At 55.4% G+C, this 26,714-nt stretch overlaps 5 protein-coding genes across 9 annotated transcripts; 2 read left to right on the forward strand and 3 right to left on the reverse strand.

Annotated features, from left to right (window-relative positions):
* Positions 1-656: 656 nt before the first annotated feature.
* On the reverse strand, positions 657-8,053 carry TUBG1 (tubulin gamma 1). Of its 2 annotated transcripts, XM_052700005.1 has the most exons (12): positions 7,890-8,053; positions 7,635-7,747; positions 7,037-7,204; positions 6,717-6,785; positions 5,421-5,500; positions 4,697-4,823; positions 3,907-3,993; positions 3,520-3,669; positions 2,860-2,907; positions 2,124-2,276; positions 1,698-1,859; positions 657-1,269 (listed from the first exon to the last, which is right to left on the reverse strand). In XM_052700005.1, the coding sequence occupies exons 1-12, from the start codon at positions 7,936-7,938 to the stop codon at positions 1,072-1,074; spliced, it is 1,404 nt and encodes a 467-aa protein (XP_052555965.1). In that variant the 5' UTR covers positions 7,939-8,053; the 3' UTR covers positions 657-1,071. The 2 variants fall into 2 exon arrangements, with proteins under 2 accessions (XP_052555965.1, XP_052555966.1); XM_052700006.1 differs by lacking the exon at positions 2,860-2,907 and having other exon boundaries at positions 7,890-8,051.
* Positions 8,054-8,184: 131 nt separating this feature from the next.
* Positions 8,185-16,096, forward strand: RETREG3 (reticulophagy regulator family member 3). Its single transcript, XM_052700007.1, has 9 exons — positions 8,185-8,375; positions 9,029-9,135; positions 9,701-9,731; positions 10,862-10,988; positions 11,680-11,764; positions 12,189-12,326; positions 12,814-12,893; positions 13,424-13,556; positions 14,191-16,096. Exons 1-9 carry the CDS (start codon positions 8,200-8,202, stop codon positions 14,622-14,624), a joined length of 1,311 nt encoding a protein of 436 aa, XP_052555967.1. The 5' UTR covers positions 8,185-8,199; the 3' UTR covers positions 14,625-16,096.
* Positions 16,097-16,579: 483 nt separating this feature from the next.
* Positions 16,580-19,643, forward strand: PSMC3IP (PSMC3 interacting protein). Of its 3 annotated transcripts, XM_052700010.1 has the most exons (9): positions 16,580-16,681; positions 16,752-16,855; positions 16,934-17,023; positions 17,092-17,203; positions 17,296-17,441; positions 17,896-17,949; positions 18,372-18,431; positions 18,525-18,585; positions 19,064-19,643. In XM_052700010.1, exons 1-8 carry the CDS (start codon positions 16,645-16,647, stop codon positions 18,582-18,584), a joined length of 663 nt encoding a protein of 220 aa, XP_052555970.1. In that variant the 5' UTR covers positions 16,580-16,644; the 3' UTR covers position 18,585; positions 19,064-19,643. The 3 variants fall into 3 exon arrangements, with proteins under 3 accessions (XP_052555970.1, XP_052555969.1, XP_052555971.1); XM_052700009.1 differs by having other exon boundaries at positions 18,525-19,643; XM_052700011.1 differs by lacking the exon at positions 16,934-17,023 and having other exon boundaries at positions 18,525-19,643.
* MLX (MAX dimerization protein MLX) lies at positions 19,307-23,258 on the reverse strand. The gene is made up of 8 exons (XM_052700008.1): positions 23,101-23,258; positions 22,939-22,975; positions 22,770-22,859; positions 22,542-22,648; positions 22,239-22,338; positions 21,983-22,082; positions 21,403-21,604; positions 19,307-20,913 (listed from the first exon to the last, which is right to left on the reverse strand). Exons 1-8 carry the CDS (start codon positions 23,143-23,145, stop codon positions 20,857-20,859), a joined length of 738 nt encoding a protein of 245 aa, XP_052555968.1. The 5' UTR covers positions 23,146-23,258; the 3' UTR covers positions 19,307-20,856.
* COASY (Coenzyme A synthase) lies at positions 22,956-26,641 on the reverse strand. Of its 2 annotated transcripts, XM_052700004.1 has the most exons (10): positions 26,038-26,641; positions 25,432-25,646; positions 25,227-25,358; positions 24,972-25,161; positions 24,823-24,887; positions 24,475-24,559; positions 23,947-24,044; positions 23,722-23,868; positions 23,455-23,571; positions 22,956-22,975 (listed from the first exon to the last, which is right to left on the reverse strand). In XM_052700004.1, exons 1-9 carry the CDS (start codon positions 26,624-26,626, stop codon positions 23,503-23,505), a joined length of 1,590 nt encoding a protein of 529 aa, XP_052555964.1. In that variant the 5' UTR covers positions 26,627-26,641; the 3' UTR covers positions 22,956-22,975; positions 23,455-23,502. The 2 variants fall into 2 exon arrangements, with proteins under 2 accessions (XP_052555964.1, XP_052555963.1); XM_052700003.1 differs by lacking the exon at positions 22,956-22,975 and having other exon boundaries at positions 23,282-23,571.
* Positions 26,642-26,714: the final 73 nt, after the last annotated feature.

Below are 26,714 nucleotides of genomic sequence, written 5' to 3' on the forward strand. Positions count from 1 at the left end.
GGCAGGGAGCTGCTGGCTCTGTGGCTCCTCGTGCTGCCCTTTGGCATTTCATCAACAGCGCCGCAGCTCTGCGTCCAGCTCCCCCGGCACCCGCTGGCACTGCCACCCCAGCTGGGGGGGAACTGTCCCCGCTGCGGGCGCCTCTGTGGGGCCCATGCCAAGAGGGCGTGGGAGCCCAGTGCCGCAATGGCCGTGAGTATTTTTAGCCTGCTGCTCCGTGCCACAGGGTCAGAGGAAAAGGCTAATTCTCACCTTGGGCTGCCTGTGCATGGGCTGCTTCCAGCAATGCCCCGCACCCTGTGCTGTCGTGGGTTGTATGATTGCTCGTGTGGAACAGCACTAGAGCTGGGTGTGCGTGGGCTGGCAGTGCTGACAGCCTCTTGCCCTCCCTGCCATTGCCATCCCTTTGCTTTGGGCTGCAGCAGTGGGGATGGCACCCCAACAGGGTCCTCCTGCCTGTGGCCTCACCCCTGTGAAACATTAACACCGTCACCATGTGTGCAGTGCAGGCCGGATGGGGAGGTGTCCTGGTCAGCTGCACTGCAGGTCCTGCCTGTATTTCTGGCTCTGCTGTAGCACCTGCCCAGCAGCATGCTGCCTGCCGCAGGGGCTCCTACTTGGTGCTGCTGTGCAGTGGGGATGCGCTGCAGGCAGAGTCAGTGCAGGAACAGCCTTTATTAAAGCAAAATAACCTACAAAAATATAGAAGCAGCCTGTGGCCCAGGCCTGATCTGGCAAAGGAGAAAGAAAGACTCTGCCCAAGGCAAGGACTGGCTCAGCCACACACAGCCCAACCTTTGGGCCAGGCTCGCTCCAGGCCCCTGGTTCTCCCTCAGCACAGTCAGCGGCTGCCCCAGTCCCATCCTGGGCCAGGGCACGAGGTGTGGTGGAGGCTGTCCTCTACCCAGGGCCTGCAGGGGCAGTGCTGCTCACTGCTGAGGAGCACGTGTGTGTGTGCGTGCACATCCACCAGCAGCTCTATGGGGGAGGCCTGAGTGGTGCTCGATGTGGGTGCAGCAGAGCCGTGCCCTGCAGCACATGGCAGTGGCCGTGAGACCTCCTGTCCCCAGGTCACTGCTCCTGCGTGCCCCAGGAGATGTAGTCGGGGCGCGTGGCCGCGTGGTACTCATCGATCAGCTGCTGCACAATCTCCCGTGAGTTGTCCAGCTCATCGAAGTTGTCCTTGAAGATGTCCTCCTTGCGGAACTGCTCCAGGAAAGCCTCTCGCTTGCGCAGCTTGTCGTACTGCCGGCACGTCCGCTCAAACAGCTGGGGAGCAGCGCAGCAGTCAGGTAGGACAGGACTCCTGAGAGTGCCTGCACAGCCCAGGGGAGGGGGCCCTTGCCTCGTCAGGCTTCAAGCAGCACCAGGCCTGCAGGCAGGAGCTGCCACCTGCACCCCACCAATGCTTGGGATCAGCTCGTGCTCCCCAGCTGCTTTTGGCATTGCAGTGGGAGTCTTGCCCCCTAGGCACCTGGGGATGCGGATGTGCCCAGAGCGTGCAGAATGGATGGACGTGACCCCAGAAAACCTAAATCCTGATGTGCTGCAAACTGGGACTGCCTACCCGCCCCTCATCCGTAGGCCACTGTGGCTTTGTGAAAGCCTCAAGAGAAGACACATCTGTAAAATAATGGTCAGAACCACAGCTTCAGGGGCCTAGCATACTGCCTGTGGTGCAGAGGGAAGGCACTCACCGAGGAGATGTTGGTGTGATTTGCCATCATGAGGCCGCTGACACGATGTGCCGAGGGCAGGTAGGGGGACTTCCGTGACAAAGCCACCTGGATGCTGGCAGGACCCCAGGGAATGAAGTTAGCCAGCTTCCTCTCCCGGATCCGCTGCAGACTCTTGTGAACCTGGTGGGGTGAGAGCAACAAAGGATAGCAGGGTGCTGGGCAAAGCCCAGCTGCAGCACTCCCAGGAGCTGCTCCTTGCAGGGCATACAGCCTCTGAAAGATGGACTTCACCAAATGGCATACAGCCTCATTCAGGAGCAACCTGGGGCCAGTTCTCAGGCACCCCTCAGCCTCGCTCTGGGATTTCCAAGCAGGAACATGGTGACTGTGCCTTTCTTACACCACTTCCATCAGCATCTGAAATGGCATCATGCAGGAGCTCACCTGTGTGGGATCTACCTCCCCCTGGATGATGTTCAGGATGGCAATGTAGCAGTGGTTGGTCTGCCTGTCTCGACCTGTGGACACCATCACATTTTTAGGCTGCAGCAATCTTCTCATCACATCCAGGACTGTGGTTTTCCTCACGCTGGCCACCTGTGAACATCAGCTGGAGTCAGAGGCAGTGGGTGTGCTGCTTCCTTGCCCTCCTGCTGCCCTGCACATGCACACAGGAACAGAGGGCAGCTGGAAGGAGAAGCCCTTGCCCTTGGGACGGAGCCACGTGCAAAGCTGCATGCAGGATGGGGAAATCCCAAAGTCACACCACAAGCACAGCCAGGCTGAGAGCTGGAGCATTGGTGTAGGCTCCCACGAGGGAGTTGAGCTGCCCATCCAGCAATGCAGCCGGGGCTGGGGGTGAAGCTCAGCTGAGCTCAGAGTGAAGGGAAACATTGACTGTTGCCATCACACATCTGTCCTGCTCCGCTTCTGAGAAGAGGAGCAAGGCTGGAAGACCGGAGAGGGACCACCCTGCACTGAGCCAATGGGCAGCCACAGCAGTCTCCAAGTGCTGTCACAGACTTCACACAACTTCAGTCTGCTCAGTGGGTGCCAAGGCCAGCCGCCCAAAGGAGCGTGCCTAAGGCAAGGACAGCTTGGTGGCGTGGCAGCCCAGCTCTGCGCTGCTGGATGACCCCCCCTCGCACTCCTCTGGGAGGACAGAACACACACTCGATACCCTTTTCAGAGCCAGCAGTTTTTCAGATTTGCTTCTCTGAGTAACATCCTGAGGAAATGCATACAAGAGGAGATTAGCAGCTGTTAGCCCCTAGCAGAACTGAGACACGGCCAGCGCAGGTGAGTGTCTCAAAACAGAACAGCCTCGTTCTCCCCTGTGGCTGGGGGGGCACTGGCTGGGAACAAGCAGAACACTACTGGCAATGTTTGATGTGGGTGAAGGGTAATCAGACCCTCCTTGGGTGCACCCTGGTGAAGAAGCTGACACCTGGAAACCACATTCAGCCGTGGCATGGCAACGACCATCAGCTTTCTGACCTAAATGGTGTGAGTTTGTGACCCACTGCAATGACAGGACTGGCGGGGATGCTTTGCTGGACTTGTTCTGATCATTTTTAAGGATGACTTTTACCAAATCATTGGCCCTCCCATAGCTGCCACAACCATTCCAAGGATGTCTGGAGTTAAGGATTTAGCCCAGCACGAGCACAACTGTCTGCCCGTGGCTGATTCACATTGTGCTTGAGCTGACACATGAGGTGGCTGCACATGGATCTGGGATTAGGAACATGCAATTACAGCTCATGCCAAGACTATGGATTGATGGGATGTTACACGGTGCCCTCAGGGAAAAGGAGGAGTCCCCAGAAGGCTGCCTTACCGACTGGTCTGTGGTGAGCGGTGTGTACCCCGTCATGAGGAAGTGCAGTCGTGGGGTGGGAATCAGCGAGGCAATCAGACCGATGAGGTCGTTGTTCATGTACCCAGGATACCTGAGTGTGGTGGTGCTGGCAGACATGATGGTGGAGACCTGGGAGGAAGAGCACTGGGTCACCAAGTGGTCACAGAGCACATTCAAAGCCTGCTTTAAAAAACTAGGTCAAGGGAAGCTGTGTGCCCATGGAATGCACCCTAAAGGACAGAGGAACCACGTTCACAGTTCCAGGCTGTCCAGCATCGTGCCAAGCTTATGGAGCAGGCTCAAACCAAATCCAAGCCACCAGGGAAGCCCTGTGCCAGCTTCTCCAGAGGGAAGAGCCCTTCTCACCAGCTGGTTGATCTGAGAGAATGATGGGTTTTGAATGTGCAGCCGATCTGTCGCAATACGATTCAAGGCTGTGTTATCTAGCACCACCTGCAAGAGGAAAACAGCTCTGTGAAGGCTCTCAGAGGCAGCCAGAGAAGAACCAGCCCTGACCACATGTCTGAGGGCACTGGATTGCACAGCCTGGCCCAGCACAGGTCCCAGGCGCAGCAACCCAGCAGACGGCTCTGTGGCAGGTGGCAGACACTCGAAACCACAAGCTGACTCATTCGTGGAGAGTAACAGACACTGTCAATGGGAGCTCTTGCCTTCAACTTGGCTGTGCTCCCCTGTGCCCTCCCAGAGAGCACAGCCTCTGGGCCAGCACCTCACAGTAACCTTCAGCAGCACTGGCACAGCTGTTATTGCCCTGCCATGTGCAGAGTTAAGGTGGTAGGGATGAGCAGGAGTCTTGGTTAGGACCTGCCTAGGACCTGTGGATGCTGGAATTGAGTTGAACTGAAGTCTGTGGGGCAGTGCTGCAGAGCAAGCACAGCTAGCCCACTGCTGCCATGGGAAGAATTCGCCAGATTCAAGGGGCAAAACTACCAAGCAGGACAGCTTGGGACAAGGGCTCTGCACTAACCCCTCCCTAGAACCACCCTATCTGCCCAGGCCTTCTGGACAGAGGTGTACTCACTGCTGTGTATGGGGCTTCAGAGGCTGCAGCACCTGCCCCAATAAAGGCTGCACTTCAGGACTGCTACACAGGAGCTGGCTGTGCTACTGGGCTGACATGCAGTGGAGCTCTTACCACACAGTCAGCATTCTGAGTCAGCCTCTTCAGTGTCAGTAGAGAGTTGTACGGTTGGACCACAACGTCACTCATCTCATCCTGGTTTGGGAAAACCGAGTAGGTCTCCACCAGCTTCTTGGGATACCTAGTGAGAAAGCCCAGCCATCTCAAGGGTTAACATCGCCAAGGCAGCGCTGTCTCCTCCCACAAGCTCTCTTTGCAGTCTCCAGACTCAGGGCAGTAGTGAGTCACCAGCACTGCATGCCAGATTCAGCTCCCAGGGAGGGAGAGAATTTGTCCCAGCAGTGCCTACTCTAGCAGCGCAGGAGCAGGCTGCCAGACAGAGCTACAGGCAAAGCTGAGCCATCCACAGACTGATTAAACAGCTGCCTACAAGCCTTTTCAAGAGGCTGCAAGCTGAAACAGGCAGGGATGGCAGCTCAGAACTACAACCACAGCCTCCCATCCTCCACGGTACAGTCGAGGTGTCAGAAGGCAGCTGCCTGATAAGAAAGGCTGAAGGATAGCACAGCTTGGACAGTGCAAGTCCAGCCTCAGAGCCCCTGCAGTCCACAGGCATATCAGGAGCCATCCCTTCCCTGGGCAGTTTGCCAGGGATTGCACAAGGCAGTATTTGGGTGGGGGTGGCAGCCTGGGCTCTGAGTCAGCTCTCTGCTCTGGCAGGGTGCCCAGCCTGGGCCAGACTCTGCGGTGCAAAAAGGGGATAAGGCTGAACACTCACCTGTCATTCAGTCTCTCGAGGAGGTAAGAGCCCAGCCCAGAGCCTGTTCCACCAGCAATAGAGTGGCAAAGCACGAATCCCTGGAAGGAAGCAGAATGCAGAAAGCTCAAGGTCCAGTTCAGCCTCAAGACAAGATAGAGGCCTGCCAGTGAACGTGAGAACCTCCCCGTGGCAATACTGCTGCAAGCAGGAAGCTGAAAGCACGTGGAGGTTAGCCCTGGCTCCTCCAGACTGCAATGACAGCCACATGCTCATCACACCACTTCTCCAGCGTGGGAGGATTCTACTTCTCTGCACACGCTACAAAGAACAACCACTGCTCAGGAGCCTCCTGGAGTCCTCCCACTCTAAAACGCAGAGTTCAGAATAGCTCAGATGTCGCTCTCAGCACCAAGCTGGTCACATTAAATGGAGGCAGCCCTTTCCCTGTGCCCTCTTCTCAGAGGCCAAACTCCCTCTACCTGACTTTAGGACAGTCCCCGCTTTCTGCAGATCCCATGGTCTGCTCTTAGATTTTCTGCCAACTTATTTTATGACAGTATTTTCCCTTTCCCTGTTGCCATGTGACAGCCTGACACAGGCACCAAGGAGCCTTGTCTGTCTCCGTACAGGAAATGGTTTTATCTGGATGGTAGTCAAGGTCCTGCCAAAGGAACAAGGCAAAGAAACCCCAAAGCTTTCTCCAGGCTTTTGGTATTTCCAATGCCTCTTTAATCCAGCTAGAGAGAACATGAAGCCGCGGCTGCCCACATTTATTCTGTGGATTTCGGAGTACTGGGCAACTCCGACTCCGAGCATTTTTCTACAGGCACCCTGTGGCACTTTCTGCTGCTGCAGGCACCAGAGAGCAGCAAGTGCCTCATTTCCATGCAGTTCCTTTTTACTCAGATAGACCTTCATTGGAGAGCAATCCAAAAGGGCAGTGCATTGCACTTCTGCAGTTGATGAAAGGGAGAACCATAGGAGGGAGGTGGAACAGAGAAAGAAAAAAGCACAATAATGACTGAAACTCCTCCTGCAGACTGTATTCTGTTGGACGTGCCCAATGCTATCAGTGTTTTGGGCAGAAAAATGCCCCACTGAGCATACTGAGATGACCTCTGGGGAAGCCTGGCAAATGTAGTAGTGACAGAAAAGATCTCCCTTTCCCAGCTGCCCTCTGTACTCACTGCCTGTGTCAGCGCCCAGAAGCAAGCTGAGCCATTCTGGATGCGCTGGAGGACTGAGCTCAGAACAGCAGTCCAGCTCTGAAATGCCAGGTAGGACAACAGCATCCAAAGCTCCCAGTGTACTTACTTCCAAACTGTCACTCCCATCAGCCTCTCTGTCTATTATGTCGAATATATCTTCATGGATTTTTTCTCCCTGCAATAGAGACCATAACAGGATTTGTTCATCTCCCACAGAAAACAGTGCATAGCTTATCAAGCTGGGCATGAAGCCAAGCTGGCTGGGCACTGGGATCCTGTACCCAGGGTGCCACGGTCAGTCCTATGTCTCTGCTGAATGACGCAGAATTCTGCAGAAAGTGCGTGCTGAGCCTGACATCAGAAAGGCCACAATAAACCCTCAATAACTGCTCTGTGTTCATACACAGGAGCACCAGGGCCTGTTACCTGTGAGAAGCCACTGGCCCAGTTATTCCCGGCTCCACCTCCATGCTCAGACAGATAGATGTTTTCTGGATTGTAGAGGTTAGCATAAGGGGAGTTCAGGATGGAGTGGATGACTCGGGGCTCCAGGTCCAGCAGCACAGCTCGTGGGATGTAGTGCTCGTCGTCTGCCTTTAACGAGGAGCAGAAAGGTCAGCATGCAGTATAGCTCCTCAACACAAGAGAAACTGACGGAGCGTGCCACCTCCTGGCCACAAGCAAGCGCGATGCAGAGTGCAGGAGGCGCAGCCTGCTATGCGCTGTCTGCCCATCACTTCCTGGCGTGCCCCAGAGCACCGAGTGCCGGGTGCGGGGCAGCCCTGTGGCTGTCGGGTGATGCGCTGCCTGCAGCACTCTGAGCCTGATGCTTCCACCTCCGCCAGCCCCTGTGACACATCCAGAACACGCAACCAGCGTGTGGATACAGCCCCGGCAGCAGCACGGGGCTCCATCTGCCACTCGAGCAACAGCCCGAGGTGCCACCCACCCATTCCCAAACGGGGCTGCAGCAGTGCGGCTGCCTCCACTACGCGGCGAAGCAGCCCTGGGGAGCCGTGGGTACCTGGTAGAAGAAGACGTCCTTGCGGTCTGTACCCTCGGTGGCAAACTCCTCCACGATGCCCTCGGGGCTGATGCCGTGTTCGGCGCAGAGCTGCTTCCAGAACTCGAACCCAACTGCGGAGACGGCGGTCAGCGACCCCCGCCTTCGGGCCCCGCCCCCTCCCTCGGCAGGCCCCGCCCACGTCCCCCATAGCATCCCGGCCCCTCCCGAGCCGAGCCGTCCTGGCCGTGCCGCCGCTCTGGGAAGCCCACTCACTCTGGTTGCCGCACTGGCCCAGCTGTAAGGTAATGATCTCCCGCGGCATGCCGCCCGCCGTTCCGTTCAGCTCCGCTCCCGCTGCTCAGTCGCCGTCTCCCGCTCGGCGCCAAAGGCACTGCGCGTGAGCGCGGCGCACTTCCGCTCCCGCTTCCTCCGTCCCCTCGCGGCGCCCTGGAAACGCGCGTGCGCACTCGCAGACGGCGGTGACGGCGCCTCTGCCAAGATGGCGGCGGCCGGAGCCGCCCCGTTTCCGGCGGTGGGGGCGGCCATGTCGGCGGCGGCCGGATGTTGATGCCGGGAAGGAGCCATGGCGGCGGCGGCGCGGCCCGGCGAGCGGCAGCGGCGAGTGCAGGAGTTGAGCGCGGCGTTGCGGGGCCGCCTGGGGCCCTACGAGCGGCTGCTGAGCGCCGCGCAGGCCGCGCTGGTGTGGGAGCGGCCGGGCCGCAGCGCGCTGTGCTGGGTGGCGGCGCACGGCCTGTTCTGGTGAGCGGTGGCGGGCCGCGCGGGGCCGGCGATGGGACTGCGGGGATCGCGCTGGGCCGCCCGGTGCTCCGCCTGGGGCTCCTCCGTGTTTGGCGGCGCCCGCCAGGGGAGGTTCCCGGCGGGGAGTCGCTGCGGTGAAGCGGCGCGGGGCTCAGAACGCCTCTCGGGTTTGGGGGATGCGGGCTCCCGGAAGGACGGTTCGGTTCGCACCGCCCGCAGTTGGGGCGCTTCGTGGTTGGGGTGGGGGCCGACCTGCGGGCCGGCGAGTTCGGGTTGGTTTGTCAGCATGCGGGAGGGCGCCTGGAAGCGCTGCTGCCTGCTGGAGCTTTATCCCTCTTGGCGCATTTCCCTCCTAATCCTAAAGCGTAAAACCGCTCGGCAGAAACAGAACTGTTGCGTGAACGGTGGGATGGGGCGGCAGGGGACGTGCAGGCTGCGAGTTCCAGCTGCTGAGCGAGCACAGCTCCGTGGGGCAGTCCGCAGTGCTGTGAGATAAGCTGCTTGCCGAGGGCAGGCTGGCTGCTGGCTGATAAGCAGCTGCTTGCTTTTCTCTGTCTGTAGCCATCAGTGAGTTCTGTAGTAGGTTTGTGGAACCCTTTTCACTTATGTCACAGATCTTGCTGGTCACTTATTTGCTTATTTCTTCACCGTAGGTTCTTTGCCCTGACTTCTCTTCGGTTGGTATTCCTGGTTGCGTTTACTCTTATAGTAGTAGTGTGTCTAGATCAGTGGAAGAACAAAATCTGGCCTGAAGTTGGAGGTAAGTTGCAACGTTTAAGTTACTATGTGAAAATGAAGCACTACTTTCAGATCTAGAGTTACAGAGCATGCAGCATTTGGAGTTCAGCAGGCAGAACCCAGGACTTTTCTTGTTATTTGTGAGTCTGGAAGCATGCACAGGAGTATTGAGGGCATGTTCTTCCTGGAGTCACTCTGGAAAATCCTGACCCATACAAATAATAGCACTTTCTCACATCTGCGATGCTAGCGTTTGCCTCGTAATCTTCTGAGGTCTCCCTTGTGTTTTGCTTGGTAGAAACTTGTGATCTCTCAATGCATAACGAAAAAGTCTCCTTGGCTATAGCATTTGTTTGTAGGATGTTGTAGGAGGCTCAAGGAGGCAACAAGGAAGCTCTCTTGCAGTCTTGTACTGTAACACGTATATGTTTAAAATGTGTCATAGAGCGATTCATTTCTTTCGTAACAGATAATGTCTTCTTTCAGATGTCTCCCAGCTCATTAAAGCTTTACTTAAATCCCCAAAGCCAAGCATTCTTATGGCAAATGCCTTGCAACTAACATAGTGTCTGTTCTTAATATTTTAGTGACAAGACCTGACGAATTAGACAATGAGAGGTAGGAAGCTAATTGAATTCTCTGCTATTTGGTACTTTGCTGTGATGCTGTGTGATAATTAGCTGCATGTGCTTGTAATGTTGGCTTCTTTAAGGGGGGCATAAAGGAGAGAAGGCAACTGCTTAGTGGAGGGAGAGTGGAGCCCTGGACTCTGTCATTCTGCTGTGACAGGTTTTTGACTTGCCCAAACCATCAATCTTTGCCTTTACACTGGCATACAACAATGCTTGCTTGAGCACTGTAAAACTTCTGCTCTCTATCCCCTTCCACCCCTAAGGGAGAGGTGCTGTCTTAAAAAACAGTTCCTTTTGTATGGGTCTCCAGTAGCAGGAAAGCAACTTGCTGTTTTACTATTTTTTATAAATAAATGTATCTTCTGAGCCTGGGTACGGAGTGTTTAAGAGGCAAGGCCCAGGCATCGTTAGTGCATAGTTATGATCTGACTGCAGTATGAACAGTGGGTTGTGGAACACCGGGGCGTTCTCTTACTAATAACACCCTCCTGTCTCTGGGCACGCCTTTCTGCCTGCTTGTGCTGCTGAGCCACTCTGGGTGCTCAACACCTGTTCAAATCGCTCCAGCTGCTGCCACGTGACTTCCTTGTTGGGTTGTTTGTTTGTTTGGTTTGGCTTGTTTGTTTTTTATATTTGCAAGAGGCCCAAATACAAAAGGAATTGCTGTTCTTAAGTTTCAAGTGCTTGTGTCTAGCAGTTAAGAAACACCAGTGGAACTTAGCAAACACACGAGGCTGCTTGGAAACCTCATGTTGAATTCTTGGGAGTTGCGTTTGACCAAATAGATGTAGAGGAAGTAAAAGGGTTAACTTGATTTGCTTCTGTGCTGCCCTTTCCCTCCAATAGCATGAAAACTCCAGTCTGAGACAGTAGACTGAATGATTCAAATTGCTGTTCCTTAGCTGCTACGGGGGAATTGAGATGCCTGCAGAAATGGGGTGTAGAAATGCTGCTTTTGGCAAGGTGGTGTTTTGAAAGGCAGACTGACCTGCATCTCTAGAGCTGGGCAGCTAGGGGGACAAGAGAAGGAAGTGCTGAGACAAGTTCACAGCAAGCGACTTCTACGCTGAAGTCAGTGCAGTAATATTTGTTTCTGAATGTTTACCTTTCCTGCAGCTGGGGATACGTCCACCCTCGGCTGCTTGGAGTGCCAGAACTGTGTCACCATTTGGCTGAAGGATGGGTGTCTTGGACCAACTTCTTAAGTAATCTCTTTGTTTTCAAGAGGCAAAGCCCTGGCAAGGTGAGATTTATAGACTTCAGTAAATTAGATAGTTCGTGTCCAATCTGCTGACTGCTGGCATCCCTTTGTGATGGTATTCAGCACTGACTGAGTGTGTTCCAAGCATGGGAGATTACTACAGAAAGTTTCCCAGAAAGACATGACTATTAAGTGTTGGAGAGAGATAGAAAGCACAAGCAGAATAATCAGATTATGGAGGAAGGAGGAGAAAACAAGTATTAACAAATACTGGCATGTTGATTGTAGTAGTGAAGTGGAAGCGTAGTCCCACCTTCTGTAGGTTTCTAGCTTTTCAAGTGTCTGTCAGATGTATCTCCCTCACTGGATTTTGACAGTTTGAGACAGGTGTGTCCAGATTTGTTTGTTTTGAGACTTATGCAGAGAGGAACCTGCAGCTGTGCTTGTATTCCTCACCTTGAAAGACTTCTGTCTTCTTCAGCCTCTTCTTTGCTTCTAGCTTCTGCTTTGGAGGCTCCTTATGTTCTGAAGCAAGAGGCTTTTGTATGCTGCCTATTGCTCTGAAACAGATGCTTCCTGTATCTGGTCTAGAATGGGGTGGCTGATTGCTAGGAAGGCTTTGCTGTTGTTAAGAGTTAGAACCTTACATAGAATTCTGCGGAGAGCAAGATGGTCAAGAAGTGAGTGATTCCATCGCTTAACCTTGGAAACTCACCGTCTCCCATGTCTTCAGTTTTGCCTTCTAGTATGTGGAGTCTTTACTTTCCTGGCTGTTCTGGGCCGGTATATCCCTGGACTCCTGCTCTCATACTTGCTGTGTAAGTAGAAGAACCCTGTGCCAAATGCAGACCTTAAAATGAAAAGGGGTAGAGATATACAGGACCTGAATGTCTGAGGGATAGTGCTTTCTGCTCCCGAGGAAAACCCGTGTAAGTGGCTTTGAATTTAAAATAATACATTCTGCCTAGAATATGTTGATTCTTGACCAGGACTCTAAGGTCTCTGGTTCAGACAGAACACGTTTGAGTGCTTGTTAGCTACAAATCTGAGCACTGAAGAGTTGGTCTCTCTGTTTTCTTGAACTGGCGGAGGTGATTGCACCCATCCTAACCGCCTTCTGCAGCGTTACCTTCAGCGCTCAGATCTTGTATTCTGTACACATGTGACACTGACTCACAAATTGGGTAAGATATTTGCCAAGTAACGTGTGCAGTTTCTAATCAACGTTCCCTCTTCTCTCAGTGCTCTTCGTCCTGCTGTGGCCTCTTGCTGTGTACCACAGGCTGGGGCACCGCATGTACATGAAGCTGGAGCCAGCTCTGCAGAGGCTGGATTTCAGTGTTCGAGGCTACATGATATCAAAGCAGCGGGAAAAGCAACGTAAGTTACCATAGTGTGTTTCTAACCCGTCAGGTGCTGGTGTTTGATACCTGGAAGAACGTGCAACTAAAGCCCCTCCTCTCGGAGTGAGGGCGTAGTGCTGCACGGCTCGAAAGGCTGCCATTCCAGCGCCTTCGGCAAATACTTGCAGCGGCTTTGGCAGGGAAGCAAGGCAGCCCTGCCTGCACAGGAATCTGCCAGGTAGCGAGCACTGGGTGTAAGCTGTTCATAGTGCTGGACTGTGCCTTTTCTCAGCTGCCAGAACTGTTTGTTCTGCACTAATGAGTCCTTCCTCCTTTTTCAATGTAAGGTTGCTGCAAAACATTTCGGCAAAATAACTGCAGCAGCCCAAGTCAGAAACGATCATATGGCTGTGTTGATAAACAGAGCGTGCTGTGTTACGTCCCAGTCTGCCAATTCTGTGTTTTCTGCACAAACGGACCTCTGTCCAAACAGCAGTAATAAGCTTTGCCTCTGTTTCTGGCAGTACGTCGCCGATCCATTAATCAGGAGGGTACGGATGATGGGAGTGACAGTGAAGAGGAGCTTGCTGCTTTCTGTCCCAAGGTAATGAAGTGACTGTGAAACAGAAAAGCTCAGCTAACAAGAACAATTTTGTTCTTGTGTAGTTGTGCAGTGCTCAGCGCTGTATCCAGTATGTTGCAGCTGCCTTGGGATGGAAAATTAGATGAAGATATTCTTTTTTTAGTGAAGTCTTTATGATTCTGTCTTGTTCAAGTATGTGACACTTTGTACTGGTGAAGTCTGAAATGTCTTCCCCTCCAAACCTCTACCTCCAATCCTGCTCCTCTAGACATGGAGGGATCAGGTAGAACTTCCAGGTGCTCAGCTGCAAGCTTCAGCTTGGTGTTACTTCCAAGCTGGCTGTTGAGAATAATGGGCATGGAGATGAGCAGTTCTGTTTGTACCAACTACAGCCTCTTAGGTTAGAGAGTGAAGCATTAATGAGCTGCAGATACCAGTGTCCCTTGAGGACTGGGCTTACCTGGGAGCCAGTGGATTGCATGTTTTATCTTGAGGCATAGGAGTGAGATTTCCAGTATTTGACGTTTTCTATTGTATCTTCTTCTTCAAAGCTGGATGACTCTGTGGTTGCCAAGGAACTAACCATCTCTGACTCAGAACATTCAGATGCTGAGGTATCATACACTGAAAATGGGATGTTTAACCTTTCAAGGGGTCAGACTCCCCTGACAGAGGGATCAGAAGGTGAGTGAAAATGGTCAGCTTCTCAAAGATATGAAATACTGAGCAGTTATCAGTGTGATGGGTTGCAGGGAAATGCGTGTTCCCTTCTATCCTTGAGATCTGGCTGATTAATCTCTCTCTTGCTGGCCAGGATGAGATGAAACTACCTGTTGTTTTTTTTTCAGTACAGCTTCCTTTGTAATTTGTGTGGTATTTTAGTAGAGGAATGATGGTTGTTCTTCAAAGGCAGGTCCAGCTCTGCCAGTCTGCAGAGATCTGTTGCAGCATAGGCTTTGTCACTATGACCACTCTGTCCCTCTGGTCATGGCATTATACCATAGATGTAGCCAGCTCTTCCATTCTAAGACCTTTCTGCACCCTCTGCTTATCTGTTGAATGAGCGAGAGGATGGTTTCCCCTGACCAGTGTCTTGTTCAGCATCTGCATTCCTTGCGAGTGAGCTGGGAAGTAAGCAAGCATCCAGAATCACTATGTGAGGGAAGGATCAAGGCAAGTTTGATCTTCTGTGAAATGAAAGGAGGCAGGCAGGCTGTCTTGGTGAGGTAGTGGCCCAGCTTTTGCATGCTGTGCTGCCCTTGCATGCAGGGTGTTTGGTGTGTGCTGTGTGTTTAACGTGTTCCTTCTTTTCTTCTAGACCTGGATGGTCACAGTGACCCAGAAGAATCTTTTGCTAGGGATCTCCCTGACTTCCCTTCCATAAACCCAGAAGCAACTGGCCTAGACGATGAAGATGACACCAGCATTGGAATCCCAAGTCTAGCTTACCACCCACAACTAACAGAAGATGTACATCTCCCTTATTACCAGGAAGAAGCTGGTGTACTGCCATCTGTACAGAATCTTACCAACAACATAGCTGGGTTTGTCACCAGAGGGATGATACAACTTGCACTGTCGGGAGCCACTCAGCCGGGCTCCTCGCGCAGTGACAATCCCCACAGAGATGCAAAGACTTACCTTAGGACGGCCAGCTTGGACTTGGACACAGATGCAGAAGGGGATGACTTTGAACTTCTGGATCAGTCTGAGCTGAACCAGCTGGATCCTGCTGGCTCACGGGGCCAATAAGCAATCACATCATTTCCCTTCTGGTTTTCTGTTGTGCATAATGGAGGGGAATCCTGGAAGGAAGAAGCATTGCACATTTACCTAGATTGTCTCTTGTGTGAGTATGAGTGATAACACTACCAGTCCTGCCTGAGACGTCAACTGACCTGTGACTCTGTAGCTTCGCTTGGATTTTTAAAATGAACTATGTTGGTAATTCAGAGGGAAAAGGCATTGATGTGATTGATCCACAATCACTCATGCGTTTCCCTGCCAGGATGCTGCTTGCTCCAAACTTCCTCACCTATGGCAATTAGTCTGGTGTCTGCAGCTCTAAAGACCACTAATCAGACTGACAGCATCACTGAGAACAATCTTGAAGCCAGTCTTCTTGGGGCTGTTACGTGATAAGGTGAATGGGATTGGTTTCCCCTCAGACTTAATGTCTAGGACTTAATGCTGTTCTGTCTTTAAGACAATCATTCCCTCTTCCTAAAACATACACAGAAATCCAATTCTTCTCTCCCAGCAATATTCAGCTGTGGGTAGAAATGAACACCTCTCCTGTTGTGAATGTGATGGTGTACAGCCACAAATGTTTGTGACTTATTGGCCACTCATCTCCAGTTAAAACTTTCTAGTGATGCTATTTTGTAAGAAACTTAATGGCAATAAGACATCTACTGTGAAGACTAGAATCCTGCAAAGAACATCTACACGTGGCAGCTGTACTTGTGTTGCTTTCTGAAAATAATGGACTAACAATTTACTAAAAACTTCCTGTGTTATTCCAGAACACGTTCAGCATGGACAGTAGCAATACGTTTCCCTTGACACTGCCTCCGAGAGAACTACTAGGGAGAGATTTTCTGGAGGATGGAAGGAGCAGAAATGGCCTGCCTGGCCAGTTTTGTTCTGGGCTTCCAGGACATCCTGCTGTTTCACAGCTTTGTATAGTTGAGAGCCTACCAGCAGGAGTTGAATGGAGGACAGCAGCTCAAGTCACAAGTGACTGAAGAACTACTTGTTGTGGTCACTTAAACCAGCAACCCATAGGGGAGAGACATTCTTGAAGCTGGAGTGTCCAAGCCTTCCAGCCCTTTCTGAGTCATTGAGCTTTCCCATTGCTTTTTCTAAGCCATAGAAACAGATACAGATCACTTACCTCTTCAGGGAAACTCCCATTTATGTGCTTTTTTTTTTTTTTTTTGTCTGAATCTGCTTAGCTGAAGGTGTTGGCCATACAGTGCGTGGACTGTCGAGGTAAGGAAGCAGGTGATTTTTTCAGCTATGACTGAGGTGGAGGCTTTATTTTATACAAGCATAAATCTGCATTTGGGCCTTGCAAGACCAAGCTGTCGTCTGATAAAATGTCAGCCTACTTTGCAGTGTGAAGTAAAAAGCCTGTCACAACCCCCTAGCAGAGCTGAGTGAGACAGAAGATGTGCTCAGCGCTCACTTGTGGAATTAAAGTTTCTTGTTTCGTTTTCGGATTCTTTCATTTTGTGGTAATTGAGTTCTGCGGGACGGCCTCTCACTCTCTCTGTCCCTCTCGTGTCTCCCCGGCTTCCGGGGGAGGATTGCCCCATCTCAGTCTCCTCTGCTTCTTTTTCTTTGCCCCAGATGCTCTTACGGGAACCGAGCTGGGACGTGGGGAGGTGCCGCTGTGCAAAAATGGCGGCGTTGGGGAAATGTTCTGGGAGCAGCGGATGGGCCCCCAGCAGAGCGCAGGCGCAGGGCTCTCGGTTCGAGTTCAGAGGCCCGCACAACACACGTGGTTCTCTTCGCCGGTTTACTTAATTCCCAACTCCGCCTTTTAAAGCTGTCCCGTATCGTGCGAGTTAACGTTAAAGCGTCTGCCGAGGAGCGGCCTTCCATCAGTCTCCACAGCGCCGAACGACGCTGGAACTGCAGGAGCGCTGCCGCCGGAAGCGGCGCGAAACGGGATCACTGCGGGCTGGTCGGGACAGGAAGCCCCGCTCTTTCGCCGTGCGTCGCGCCGGAAGTGCGTCACACCGCCTGAGCGTGGCGCGGGAAGAAGATGAGCAAAGGGCGCGAAGGCCCCGCAGCGGGGAGCGGTGAGGGGCGGGGCGGGACGGGACCGGACCGGACCTGAGCGGGCACGGTGACAGCGGCCGTGTCGCGCAGGGGCCACCGCTGTCCTGCTGCGCTACCTGCGGGAGCAGAACCGGCCGTACAGCGCTCAGGACGTCTTCGGGAACCTGCAGCGGGAGCACGGGCTGGGCAAAGCGGTGAGCGGGCCGGGCGAGGCGCGGCGGAGCCGGGGAGAGCGGGGCTGGCGGCGCGGGGCTGACGGCGCGCTCGCTCAGGCCGTGGTGAAGGCGCTGGAGCAGCTGGCGCAGCAGGGCCGCGTCCGTGAGAAGGCCTACGGCAAGCAGAAGGTGTACTTCGCCGACCAGGTGAGCCCCGGGCCCGGCCGAGCCCCGCTGCCCTCGGCTCCGCTGAGCGCCCGCCCTCCCGTCTCCAGGAGCAGCTCCCGGCCGCCGGCGATGCGGAGCTCCGCGTGCTGGACGCGGAGATCGCCGCGAGGTCCGCCGAGGTGCAGGCGCTGCTGCAGGGCTGCCGGCAGCTGGAGGCAGGTGAGCGCGGCCCCCGCCCTGCCGCACCGGCACCGCCCGCGGCGGCTGCGCCGTGGTTGCCGGCCGTCCCGGTGATCGCCGCTGCCCTCCAGAGTTGAAGGACCTGAGCGGCGCTATGACCACCGCGGACATGGCCCGTGAAGTTGAGGAGCTGAGGAAGGACTGCGCCAGTTACACAGAGAGACTGGAGAGGATCAAGTCTGCTACCAACCGAGTAACGCCAGAAGAAAAAGAGAAGGTAAAGAGCTGGGGGTTTGGGAGGAATGTACAGCGCAGTCCACATTGAGGTTGCTCATAGCAAATGCTTGGCTGCTTTACCTGGCCTGGCTGACCCCGGGATGGAAGCAGACTGCTTTAGTCCTGGGCTTTTCCCACGTGGGTCCTGCAAAGCCCATGTCTGAATTGTGGTGGGGAGCACACTCTACGGCAGCTTCAATAGCCTCAGCTGTCCTTTCCTTGCAAATCTCTGGCCAGTTGTTAGGCACTATCAACTCAATTTCTTCCTGTTTCTGGTGGGCCATTTCAGAAAGCAGTTCATGTTCCAGCCAAGGAATCAGTTCTGCTGCCTGAAAAAACTCTGACTGTAGCTGGGGTGTGTGATGTCCTTGAAATCAGATGTTTCCTGGCTTTGAGCTTACAGAGGCTCGATGTATGGCTGCTGAGTTGTTCTCACTTTGCCTTGCCTTTGGCAGGTCTGCAGCGAGCAGAAACTGTACTGCAAGGAGTGGCGGAGGAGGAAGCGGATGGTAATGGTTTCCCCATTGAACGTGGGGTGGGCAGAAGTGTCAGTGGCCACGGTGATGGTGGAGCAGGCACAATCTGCAGATTATCTTGGGGAGCTTTATCCAGGCTATGGGAGAGCATTTTCTTGAAGTTTCCACAATCAGTAACTTTTAAGTGGAGCTCTGTGCTGAGTGCCACCACAAGAATCGCTGGGGCTAGATGCACTGAGATCCTCTGTTAAAGGCCACGTTGCTGTAATGTGTAAATATGAGATGTTCTTGATTATTTTATTTGTTCTTGAGGAAGCAAAACAAGTTCTTGCATCCCTGTGCAGGGGATAATGTGGGAACAGTTGTGTTGGCTCCCCGTATGGGAGGCAGCATCCCACAGATGTGGCAGAAAGCTCAGCATCACTCCTGCAAATCTCATCTAACTTCCCTGCCAGGCAACCGAGCTGCTCGACGCCATCCTGGAGGGATACCCCAAGAGCAAGAAGCAGTTCTTTGTAAGCCCCATCCCTCTGTCTGCATCCCAGGCGGCTGAGCCTGCTGTGCCAGAGGGCAGCTGTCTGCTACAGGAGCACTTTGTCCTTGCACAGGAGGAGGTCGGAATAGAAACCGACGAGGACCACAACGTCACGTTCCCAGCAGCTGTGTGAGGTGCAGATGGCTGGCCTTCCTTTACAGAGAGCACGCTGCAGTGGAACTGATGATTAAGCTGTTGTTGGGTTTTAGATTTGTTTTCTTCTGTAGTTTTTTTTCAGGGCTTGCGCTTGTCCTACATCCTTGATATAGTTCTGTTTAAAAATGCTTTGCCCTTGGAAGGGTAGTCAGAGCACCTGATTCAGCAGTGGACCCTCTCCCTTTCTCATGTACCGAGGGAATGTTGTTTTCTTACCTTTCAGTGCTATAGGCTGTTTTGGGTGGGTGTTTTCACCAGGCAGTGGCTGGGAGGGTTTAAGAGCACTGGGTTAGAGATGTGGTGTTCTGGTAAGAGCAGGAAGCAGGTGCCTCAGAGAGGTGAAGGAAGTAGTTAGCAGTACAGCCACTATTTCTGCAATTCACACGTGGAGGGGACCACGGCCTGCGCCGAGTCGTACACAGGACCGATTCATTGAACACCCTGCTTCTGTTTCAGATGTGCTCTGCTGTGGCATCTTCTGTGTTGAGAAGGCAGCAGGGCTGGCCTTGGATGTGGTTCAGGCACAGCAGCCCTGGCTGGTGGGGAAGGCGAGAGCCAGGAGGATGTGCTGTGCTGTGCTGGTAACGTGAGCCACAGCTGCAGCGGTGGCTGGGCTGCTGTGCACTGCGGGTCCATCTCCTGCCTGATCCCATTAAAGTCTCCACGTACACAGCAATGGAAATAAAAGCAGAAAAGCCCTTAAAACGTTGAGCAAAAATTATTTATTTCTCACAATAGAAAAATATGTCACTTTCACACATGAGGTCTGTAAAAATCCACATCTTCCTCACAAGGCAAGAGGTTGCATCTAAGGGAAATTAAGCCATGCCACATGGCTGTTGACTTGTCTGTCCCTCCACAACAGTCATTTCCATCACAGGGCAACACCTACCAGCAACGTCTGCCCCTGTGTGCGCCATCACTTCTGTGCAACACCACAGGGTTTGACTCCTCTTGGGCTTCTATTGTATTATACTGAAAAGGTCACAAGGCTTGAAAAATAATTTTGTATGGAAAGAAAAAAAAAAAAAGAAAATCAACCCCACCAAAATGCTTTTCTTCATTTAATAGCTTAAACAATCTCAAGCTGCAGCATCCAAATCAAGCAACCCAGAGCTGAGAAATTTAGCATTACCTCATCTACAGTGGAAAAACTGGAAAATAAATAGCTGCTACTGGTGGAGTGGTAGCAAGAACATGATTAGAGAACAAACCCTGCTGTGTGTATCAGTGCCACGGAGGATGATGCTGTCCAATGCACTCATTGTGCTTGTTTAGTTGAATCACGCTGACAGCAGCAGACACTGCAGAACTGGCACTGATAATACTTTACAATGATTTCAGTGATTATAAAATAAAATCAAAGCTGGTTACATGTCTATAAATATATACACTCACGTAAAATTATGGTGCTAAGGAACAGCAGTGAGAACTCAGTAGTGCTGTGCTGCAGCTACTGAACTACTTTTCTGTTCAGTGTGGCCACAAAACAACCCGGAAAAAGACGAGGCCAGGGCAACTCAGCACTCAGCAGCACAAGCAGGAAAAGACTGCAAAAAAAGCTCACTCCCTTTTCCCGTTCAGGGGTGTTAAAGTTACAACTGAAGAGGTCAGGACAGCACAGCCCCACTGCACTCCTTCCAGCATGAGGAGAACTCGCTGCTGCCCCACATCTCCCTGGCAGTGACATGCTCACCCTTCCCTCAGTTCTCCTGGGCTTTCTCCAAACCATCTAGAAGTTAAAAGCAGCCTCTTGCTTTTCTAAGAACTGTTTCAGAGGGAGGTACTGGAAGCCTGCAGTTGCAGGAGAACCCTATTCCTAATCTGCATTAGCAGAGACCAACAGCTTTTGGTGTCTCTTTCTTATTTCTCCCTGCTCCCAGGGTCAAAAGGGTTTGTATCAGGTCTGAGGTTACAGACCAGATCTGTTTCACCAGCTGAGCTGCAGCACTGGAGTCAGTGGCACAGGCAAACCCAACTGCAACACACCTGCCTGAGCTAAAGACTCCGGCAAGTTTAAAGACCTGCATTCAGTACACACTTTTTTCTTTCCCTTTGCTAAATCCTTAGCAGTATTTGGTGATGCTGACTGTGACAGTACCCGTGAAGCAGAGATGCTTGCACAGCCTTGTTTTGGTTTTGTAGTGACAATAAATAATCGGAGAAGCTTTGAGGACAACCACAAGGGAGATGGCCCAGCCTCTCCTGGAACCTGCTGCCCAGTCCAAGGTGCTCCAGTGAGGGAATGCTCAGTACAGCTGACTCTTCACCTGGTGCAGGACCCCGATGACGATGTCCCGTAGAGTCTGGGGCAGAGAGGAGACAGTCAGTCGTCCAGGGGAGGAAAAGTCCTTCCCAGGCTCAATGCTACAGCTAGCACACCTGCTGCCAATGCCCACAGAACGCGAATGGGAAATGATCACCTGTCTATGTTGTCAGGCTGCAGGGCTCCATGCAGTCACAGCACAACAAGGACCTGGCCTTGCCCATACAACTCCCTTCTAACAAAGCCTTCTTAATTCCCTCCAAACTTCTAGGTGTCTTGGGGAACAAGGACCATCTTTCTAAGCTCTGTTTTTCACTGTCTGGCTTTCACTACCAAACCAGTTCAGCAAGCAGCTGAGGATGAGAGGGACCCGAGCTCCCACGCCCCAGTCCAGTGTCAGCCACACAGGAGAAAGGAAAGTTGCCCCAGGAGAAAGGAAAACTGCACATGGGCCTGCACTCCAGCTGGGTGCAGCTGTGCACAGCACCCTTTGCCCTTGCCTCAACCCACCCGTGTTTGCTGTACTCACGTGGGGCTTGCAGTGCTCCTCAATCCAGCTGAAGACACATGCTGAGAGCTCCTGAAAACTCGTGACTGAGATGGAGGCATTAAAGGACTCAAAGAGGGAATCCATAATGCCTTGGAAAACATTGAATTTCACCTGGTCAGAGACCTGGTCCTTCCCCTCACTTGGGTTGTCCTGGTGAGCTTTCACAATCTGCTCGTAGTTCCTGAAACAAAACAAGAGCTGGGCTCAGTGCTGCCGTGAAGCCTCGTACTCCCCAGCGCCTGAGCAACAACTGGACGCTGAAAACAGCTTCAGAAATGGAGAGGAGAATGAGTCTGCAGAAGATCCTGCAAGTAAAATAAATGCTGGGAAGCATGATACTGAAAGCAGATTCATTTTCAAACCTGAAACCATCTCCATACTTAACTCTACCAACTGATCTGAGTCAGACCTCCTAACAAACAGAGAAGAAACGACAATAGCAGAGTGGTACAGCTTTGGTACGACCCCAGGAGCCAGACTGCCTGCAAAGCACTGAACCCAGACCATGGGGAAAAACAGCAGGAAGAAGAGGGCAGCAACCAAATAGCTTCTTGCTTACACTTTCATTATCTTCAAGGCCATCACATCTTTCCTGAGAGTAGAAACTTCCTCTTCTTGCTTCTTCTTTTCCTTGTGCAGGAACTGAATATAATCAATGGCTGAACACAAAAATACAGAGTAAGAAGCTGCAAGCACACGGAAGCCCCTCTGATCTCCTCCAGGAGGGCTCCCTGAGGCAGTCACATAGAATCCCTGTGTTGAGGTGTTTGGGGGCTTGAGAGAAAGCCCTCCCACCTCCCCGCACTCAGACTCACTTTTCTGGAGAATGATGGCCTTGCTCAGCTTCTGGGAGCCGATGGAGAAGTCCTGCTGCTGGCAGGTGGGCACGATGGCCTGCAGGTCGTCATAGCCTTTCTACAGGGGGCAGAGCCAAGGCTCAGGGACACGGGGCGCCACACGGGGCAGCGGTTCCACGGAAGTTTGCGGTACGGACCCACATCCCAGCTCCCACCACAGCCAAAAGCGGCTCCCGGCTCACATGCGGCTGAGGGGAGCGGATCCGGCACGAAACAAAAGGGAAAAGGCGTAAAAGGAGCAGCGCGGTGCCTCTGAGGTACCTTGATGGCATCGCGCCTCTTCTGCTCCGCCTGCGTGTGCGCCCGGCGGCGCTGGTCCTTGTAGGACTCCTTGTAGTGCTCCTGGGTGTAATCGCTGTCCTCGTCGTCTGCGGAGAGAACCGCGAGTGAGCGCCGGGCCGGGCCCGCCCCGAGGGCCCCGCGTGTCTTTGCGGGAGCCCCGCAGCCGCCCCGCTCGCAGCTCGGAGCGCCGCCGCCCCGGCCCCGTACCGGTGTTGGGCACGGAGGAGGCGCTGGTGGAACCGATGCTGTTGGCGCGGGACACGACGCTGCCCTTCCGCGCGCTGTCCATGAAGAGCGCTGCGGGGAGAGAGAGCTCAGAGGAGCGGCTCAGAGGAGCGGCCCCGGGATCCGCCCCGCCGCGCCCCGCGGCACCTACCCGGCTCCGGGCCATTGTCCCCGTACGCAGCGTCCACCTGCGGGCGGAGGGCGGCGGTCAGCGGACGCAGCGGCGCTCCGGGCCTCCGCCCCCCGCGGGCCGCCCGCCGCCCCCGCCTACAACCCCTCGCCCTCGGCCCGCCGCTGCCCGCCCCGCCTTCACCTTCCCCCACGCTTCCTCCGCCGCGGCGCCGGGCGGCTCCGCCATCTTCCCCCCGCCCCGGTCACGTGAGCACCGCGGGGGCCGCCGGGAAGCGCAGTCCTCCCGACCGCCAGGAGGCGCCCCGCACGCCTGCGGGCAGCGCTGCGGCGAGACGGGACACAAAGAGCCACGGACACCGAGAGAGAGGAAGCGCGCTTTAACCGCCTCTCGGCCGCGGGCTCACGGTGCGCGGAACCGTGCGCGCCGCTCGGCGGGTCGGGCTCAGCTCTCGGAGCCGCGGCGTTTCCGGTTCGTTCCGGCGCAGCGGGCAGCGCTCCCAGCCCCGTGGGGTCCGGCCGCTCCGTGCCGACTCACGCCCGGTGCCGGGACGCGGCCGCCGCTCTTCCCCCGTCCCGGCGGCGCTCAGTTGGCGGGCGGCCCCGCGGGCGCGCGGCTCAGGCGCTGCTGCAGGAGCTCCCACGCCTTCTCCACCTGCCGACGAAACGCCATCAGCAGCGCCGCATGCGGAGCTCGGCGCCGTCCGTCCCTTCCTGCTGCGTTTCCGACCGGCAGCAGCCCCGCCGCCGAGCTCCCGTCTCTCCTCTCCGCTCCCCGTGCCGTCGGAAGCGGCCCGCGGCTCACCTGCCTGCGGGTGACCTCCGGCTCCCAGAGCGTGCACAGCACCACCTGCGCCTGCTGCACTCTCTGGCTGTCGCTCATCTGACTCCGCAGCCGGCTGCGGGCAGCCTCCTCGCTCAGCCCGTCCCTCCTAACGATGCGCTTCACGGCCTGCGGGGACCACGAGGGGACACACGGGGCTCACGGGGACGGCCGTGCGGCCAGAGGCAGCCAGCGGGCTTCACTCACCTCCTCCTCAGGGATGATGGCCACCCACACCTCGTGCACCATCTCCTGCCAGTCGGCCTCCAGCAGCACGGCGGCATCCAGCACGACCACAGCCTTTCCTACGGAACGAAGCCGTTCCTCGTCACCTGGCAACTCCAGGGCAGCACGGGCGCTCCTGGGGCCCGGTGCGGCCACTCGCGGTCATGCCGTCCTGCACGCCGGCAGCGAATAGACCCCATAGAACCTCACATGGGAGGGGCAGCGCTGCCCGATGCGGGATTCCCATTGAGCTCCCAGCAAAGAAAATGATTCTGCACACATCATGCTCACTAAGGGGCATTGAACCAAAAAAGAGAAAGAAGGCAATGCCCGCTCCAGTTCAGAACAGGAAGTCTGAGTTACAAATGCACTCAGGGGAGTGAAAATCTCCAGTAAAGAGCAGCTGTGAGCTGGAAGATACTCCATGTGCTACCCAAAGCAGCAGCTGCCCCAGAGCAGCATAGCACCGTGCACCCAGCACCCACTGTGCTCCTCACAGCCACCCCTTACCTTGAGCTCTCGCCTCTCCGATCCGCTCCCTGACCATCCGCGCGATCTCCGGCCACACGATGCCTGTGAGGCTCTTCAGCCGCTCCTGCAAAGGAACCACAGTGGTGTCAGGGTCCTCCCAGAGGTCCTGGGGGTCCACAAGGGACAAGCTTGGATGGACGGAGGGGGCTACAGCTAGGGGAGCAACAGGAGCTGCTGCCTGGACTGTGCATTCTGCATGGCTGCTGATTTGCTGTATGCCACTGCAGCAGGAATGTGGCACCAGCTCAAAGGGCTGAAAATCAAAGCCCCAGCACAGAGTTCCCTGCTCAGGAGGTTAAATATTGACATTCCCTCTGCTGCTCATACCTGGTTTCCAAATACTTTTGCCCCAAGGGCCTTCCTGTTAATTGTTCCATCTTTGTTCAAGATCTCTGTAAGACAGAGGGAGATGGTTCAGGAGCAGAAAAAAATCCAACTCACACCTCCACAGCATCTCCCGGCTCACCCGGCCCTACCTGCCCCAAATGCAGCCACCACGTGCCCGTGGGCCTGGCTGCCAGGCAGGTATGCGGCGTGGCCCAGCGCATCGGCATCGATGAGGAATGCTCCCATCTGCCCCAGGCGTTGGGCGATGGAGGTCTTTCCGCTCCCGCTGCCCCCGGTCAGACCGATGATGTAGGGGCGGGGGGGGAGCGTGGGGCTGTCCTGGGGAAGGAAGGGTCAGACGGGTGCTGGTCCTGCAGCTCCCAGCCCCCAGCAGCTCCCCCTACCCGTGGGGGCCGAAGCAACGTGCCGAGCAGCCGCTGTCGCAGGCTGGAGGAGCTGATCTTCTCCTCCTCATTGTGGCCGTGGTAAGGGTCCTCCATCAGCTCGATCTCGAAGAGTTCCAATGCAGCGAGGCCCTGCCGGGAGGGGACACCACTGAGCCCCCCAAACGAAACTTTGGAGCCCAGAGATCTCAGCCCCTCCAGTTACATTCTCGATCCTCTTCTTGTTCACGGCCTCCCCGCCCCTGCGCGTCTCCTCGCTGACAACGATGCAGCGCAGCTCCGGGTCCGTGACTGCAGGGCCGTAGGGGTCGCCCAGAGGCACAATGTCATACAGCACTGAGGGCTTCACATCTGCCAGGAACTCACGCAGTTTGGCCGCCCGCAGTTCGTAGGGCTCGATCAGCTCCCGCAGGACCTTGTCTGCAACAGCGTGCAGTGATGAACAGTGAGAGCGGCAGAGCAAATGGTTCTACGGTAGGAACCCTCCAGTGGTGCCCCACCACCACCACCATCCCGCCCACAGGGCCCCACAGGTCTGCAGGGAAGGACAGCAGCTGTGGGGTCTGGGCTGTCCCCATAATCAGTGCCCACCGCCGACGCTGACCCACATCCCCTCCCACCGGCAGTGCCCGTGCACTCTGAGCCACCCGGATGCTTTCCCAGACCCCAGCCCGGGGGAGGCCCTCAGCCCCCACTGCGTCTCATCCCATTTCCGGCGAGCACAGCGCAGTGCCCGTCTACACCACCATCACCGCAGGCATTGCCCGCTCCCCACCGCGCCTGCCCCGGCCCCCCTTCTCCCGGCACTCACGGCGCAGCAGTTCCCCGTCGGCCACCCCGACCAGCAGCCGCCGCCGTGCCAGCAGGCAGCAGGCGCTGAGCAGCAGCCGGTGGGCGCCGTGAAGCCGATCGAAGGTGCCGCCGACCGCCACGTCGGGATACGCGGGCAGCTCCGCGCCGGAGCCATTGGGCAGCGCCTCGGGGCCGTCGGAGCCGCTCAGCAGCAGCGCGGGCAGCCCGGGCGGACAGCCGTAGGCGGCGGCGGCCAACTCCCGCAGCGCCACCCGCACCGGCTCCGCGTCGCCCGTTCCACCGTCGGCCAGCAGCACGCGGGGCGGCCGCGCTAGGCGGTGTCCGTGGCCCAGCAAAACCCGCACGTCCAACCCCCGGTGCGCCGCCGCCGCCGCGTAGAGCGCGGCCAAAGCGCGGATCAGAGCGGCGGCGGGCGGGGGGGCGGCGGGGCGCGGCGCGGGGCCGTCCAGGCGCAGCCCCGGCTGCAGGTGCACGTAGAGCGGCCCCGTCACCACCCCCGCCGCCTCCGCCAGCGCCGCCGCCGCCCGCCGCGGTAACGCGCCCAGCGGGGCCGTTAGCACCAACAGCCCCGACGGGAACGGCGCCATGGCCCCGCCGGAAGATCGCACCGATCCCGAACGCGTCACGGCCCCTCCCACCGCCCCGCCCCCGTCGTGCTGCGCCGGGCTTTGTAGT

Source organism: Tympanuchus pallidicinctus, unplaced genomic scaffold (assembly GCF_026119805.1).
Source record: "Tympanuchus pallidicinctus isolate F22 unplaced genomic scaffold, pur_lepc_1.0 scaffold39, whole genome shotgun sequence".
NCBI lineage: Eukaryota > Metazoa > Chordata > Aves > Galliformes > Phasianidae > Tympanuchus > Tympanuchus pallidicinctus.

Coding starts and splice junctions, on each gene's coding strand:
- TUBG1 (XM_052700005.1), bottom strand. CDS start 7,938: ATGCCGCGGGAGATCATTACCTTACAGCTGGGCCAGTGCGGCAACCAG. Junction 4,824..5,420: donor CTCGAGAGACTGAATGACAG/GTGAGTGTTCAG, acceptor CTTTCTCACTAG/GTATCCCAAGAAGCTGGTGG. Junction 2,277..2,859: donor AACTGCTGGCTCTGAAAAGG/GTATCGAGTGTG, acceptor TGATGTTCACAG/GTGGCCAGCGTGAGGAAAAC.
- RETREG3 (XM_052700007.1), top strand. CDS start 8,200: ATGGCGGCGGCGGCGCGGCCCGGCGAGCGGCAGCGGCGAGTGCAGGAG. Junction 8,376..9,028: donor GCGGCGCACGGCCTGTTCTG/GTGAGCGGTGGC, acceptor TCTTCACCGTAG/GTTCTTTGCCCTGACTTCTC. Junction 13,557..14,190: donor CCTGACAGAGGGATCAGAAG/GTGAGTGAAAAT, acceptor CTTTTCTTCTAG/ACCTGGATGGTCACAGTGAC.
- PSMC3IP (XM_052700009.1), top strand. CDS start 16,645: ATGAGCAAAGGGCGCGAAGGCCCCGCAGCGGGGAGCG. Junction 16,682..16,751: donor AGGCCCCGCAGCGGGGAGCG/GTGAGGGGCGGG, acceptor CGTGTCGCGCAG/GGGCCACCGCTGTCCTGCTG. Junction 17,950..18,371: donor GGCGGAGGAGGAAGCGGATG/GTAATGGTTTCC, acceptor CTTCCCTGCCAG/GCAACCGAGCTGCTCGACGC.
- MLX (XM_052700008.1), bottom strand. CDS start 23,145: ATGGCGGAGCCGCCCGGCGCCGCGGCGGAGGAAGCGTGGGGGAAG. Junction 22,860..22,938: donor GGACAATGGCCCGGAGCCGG/GTAGGTGCCGCG, acceptor CTCTCCCCGCAG/CGCTCTTCATGGACAGCGCG. Junction 22,339..22,541: donor AGAGGCGCGATGCCATCAAG/GTACCTCAGAGG, acceptor TGCCCCCTGTAG/AAAGGCTATGACGACCTGCA.
- COASY (XM_052700004.1), bottom strand. CDS start 26,626: ATGGCGCCGTTCCCGTCGGGGCTGTTGGTGCTAACGGCCCCGCTGGGC. Junction 25,162..25,226: donor CGTTGCTTCGGCCCCCACGG/GTAGGGGGAGCT, acceptor TTCCTTCCCCAG/GACAGCCCCACGCTCCCCCC. Junction 24,560..24,822: donor CAAAAGTATTTGGAAACCAG/GTATGAGCAGCA, acceptor GTTCCTTTGCAG/GAGCGGCTGAAGAGCCTCAC.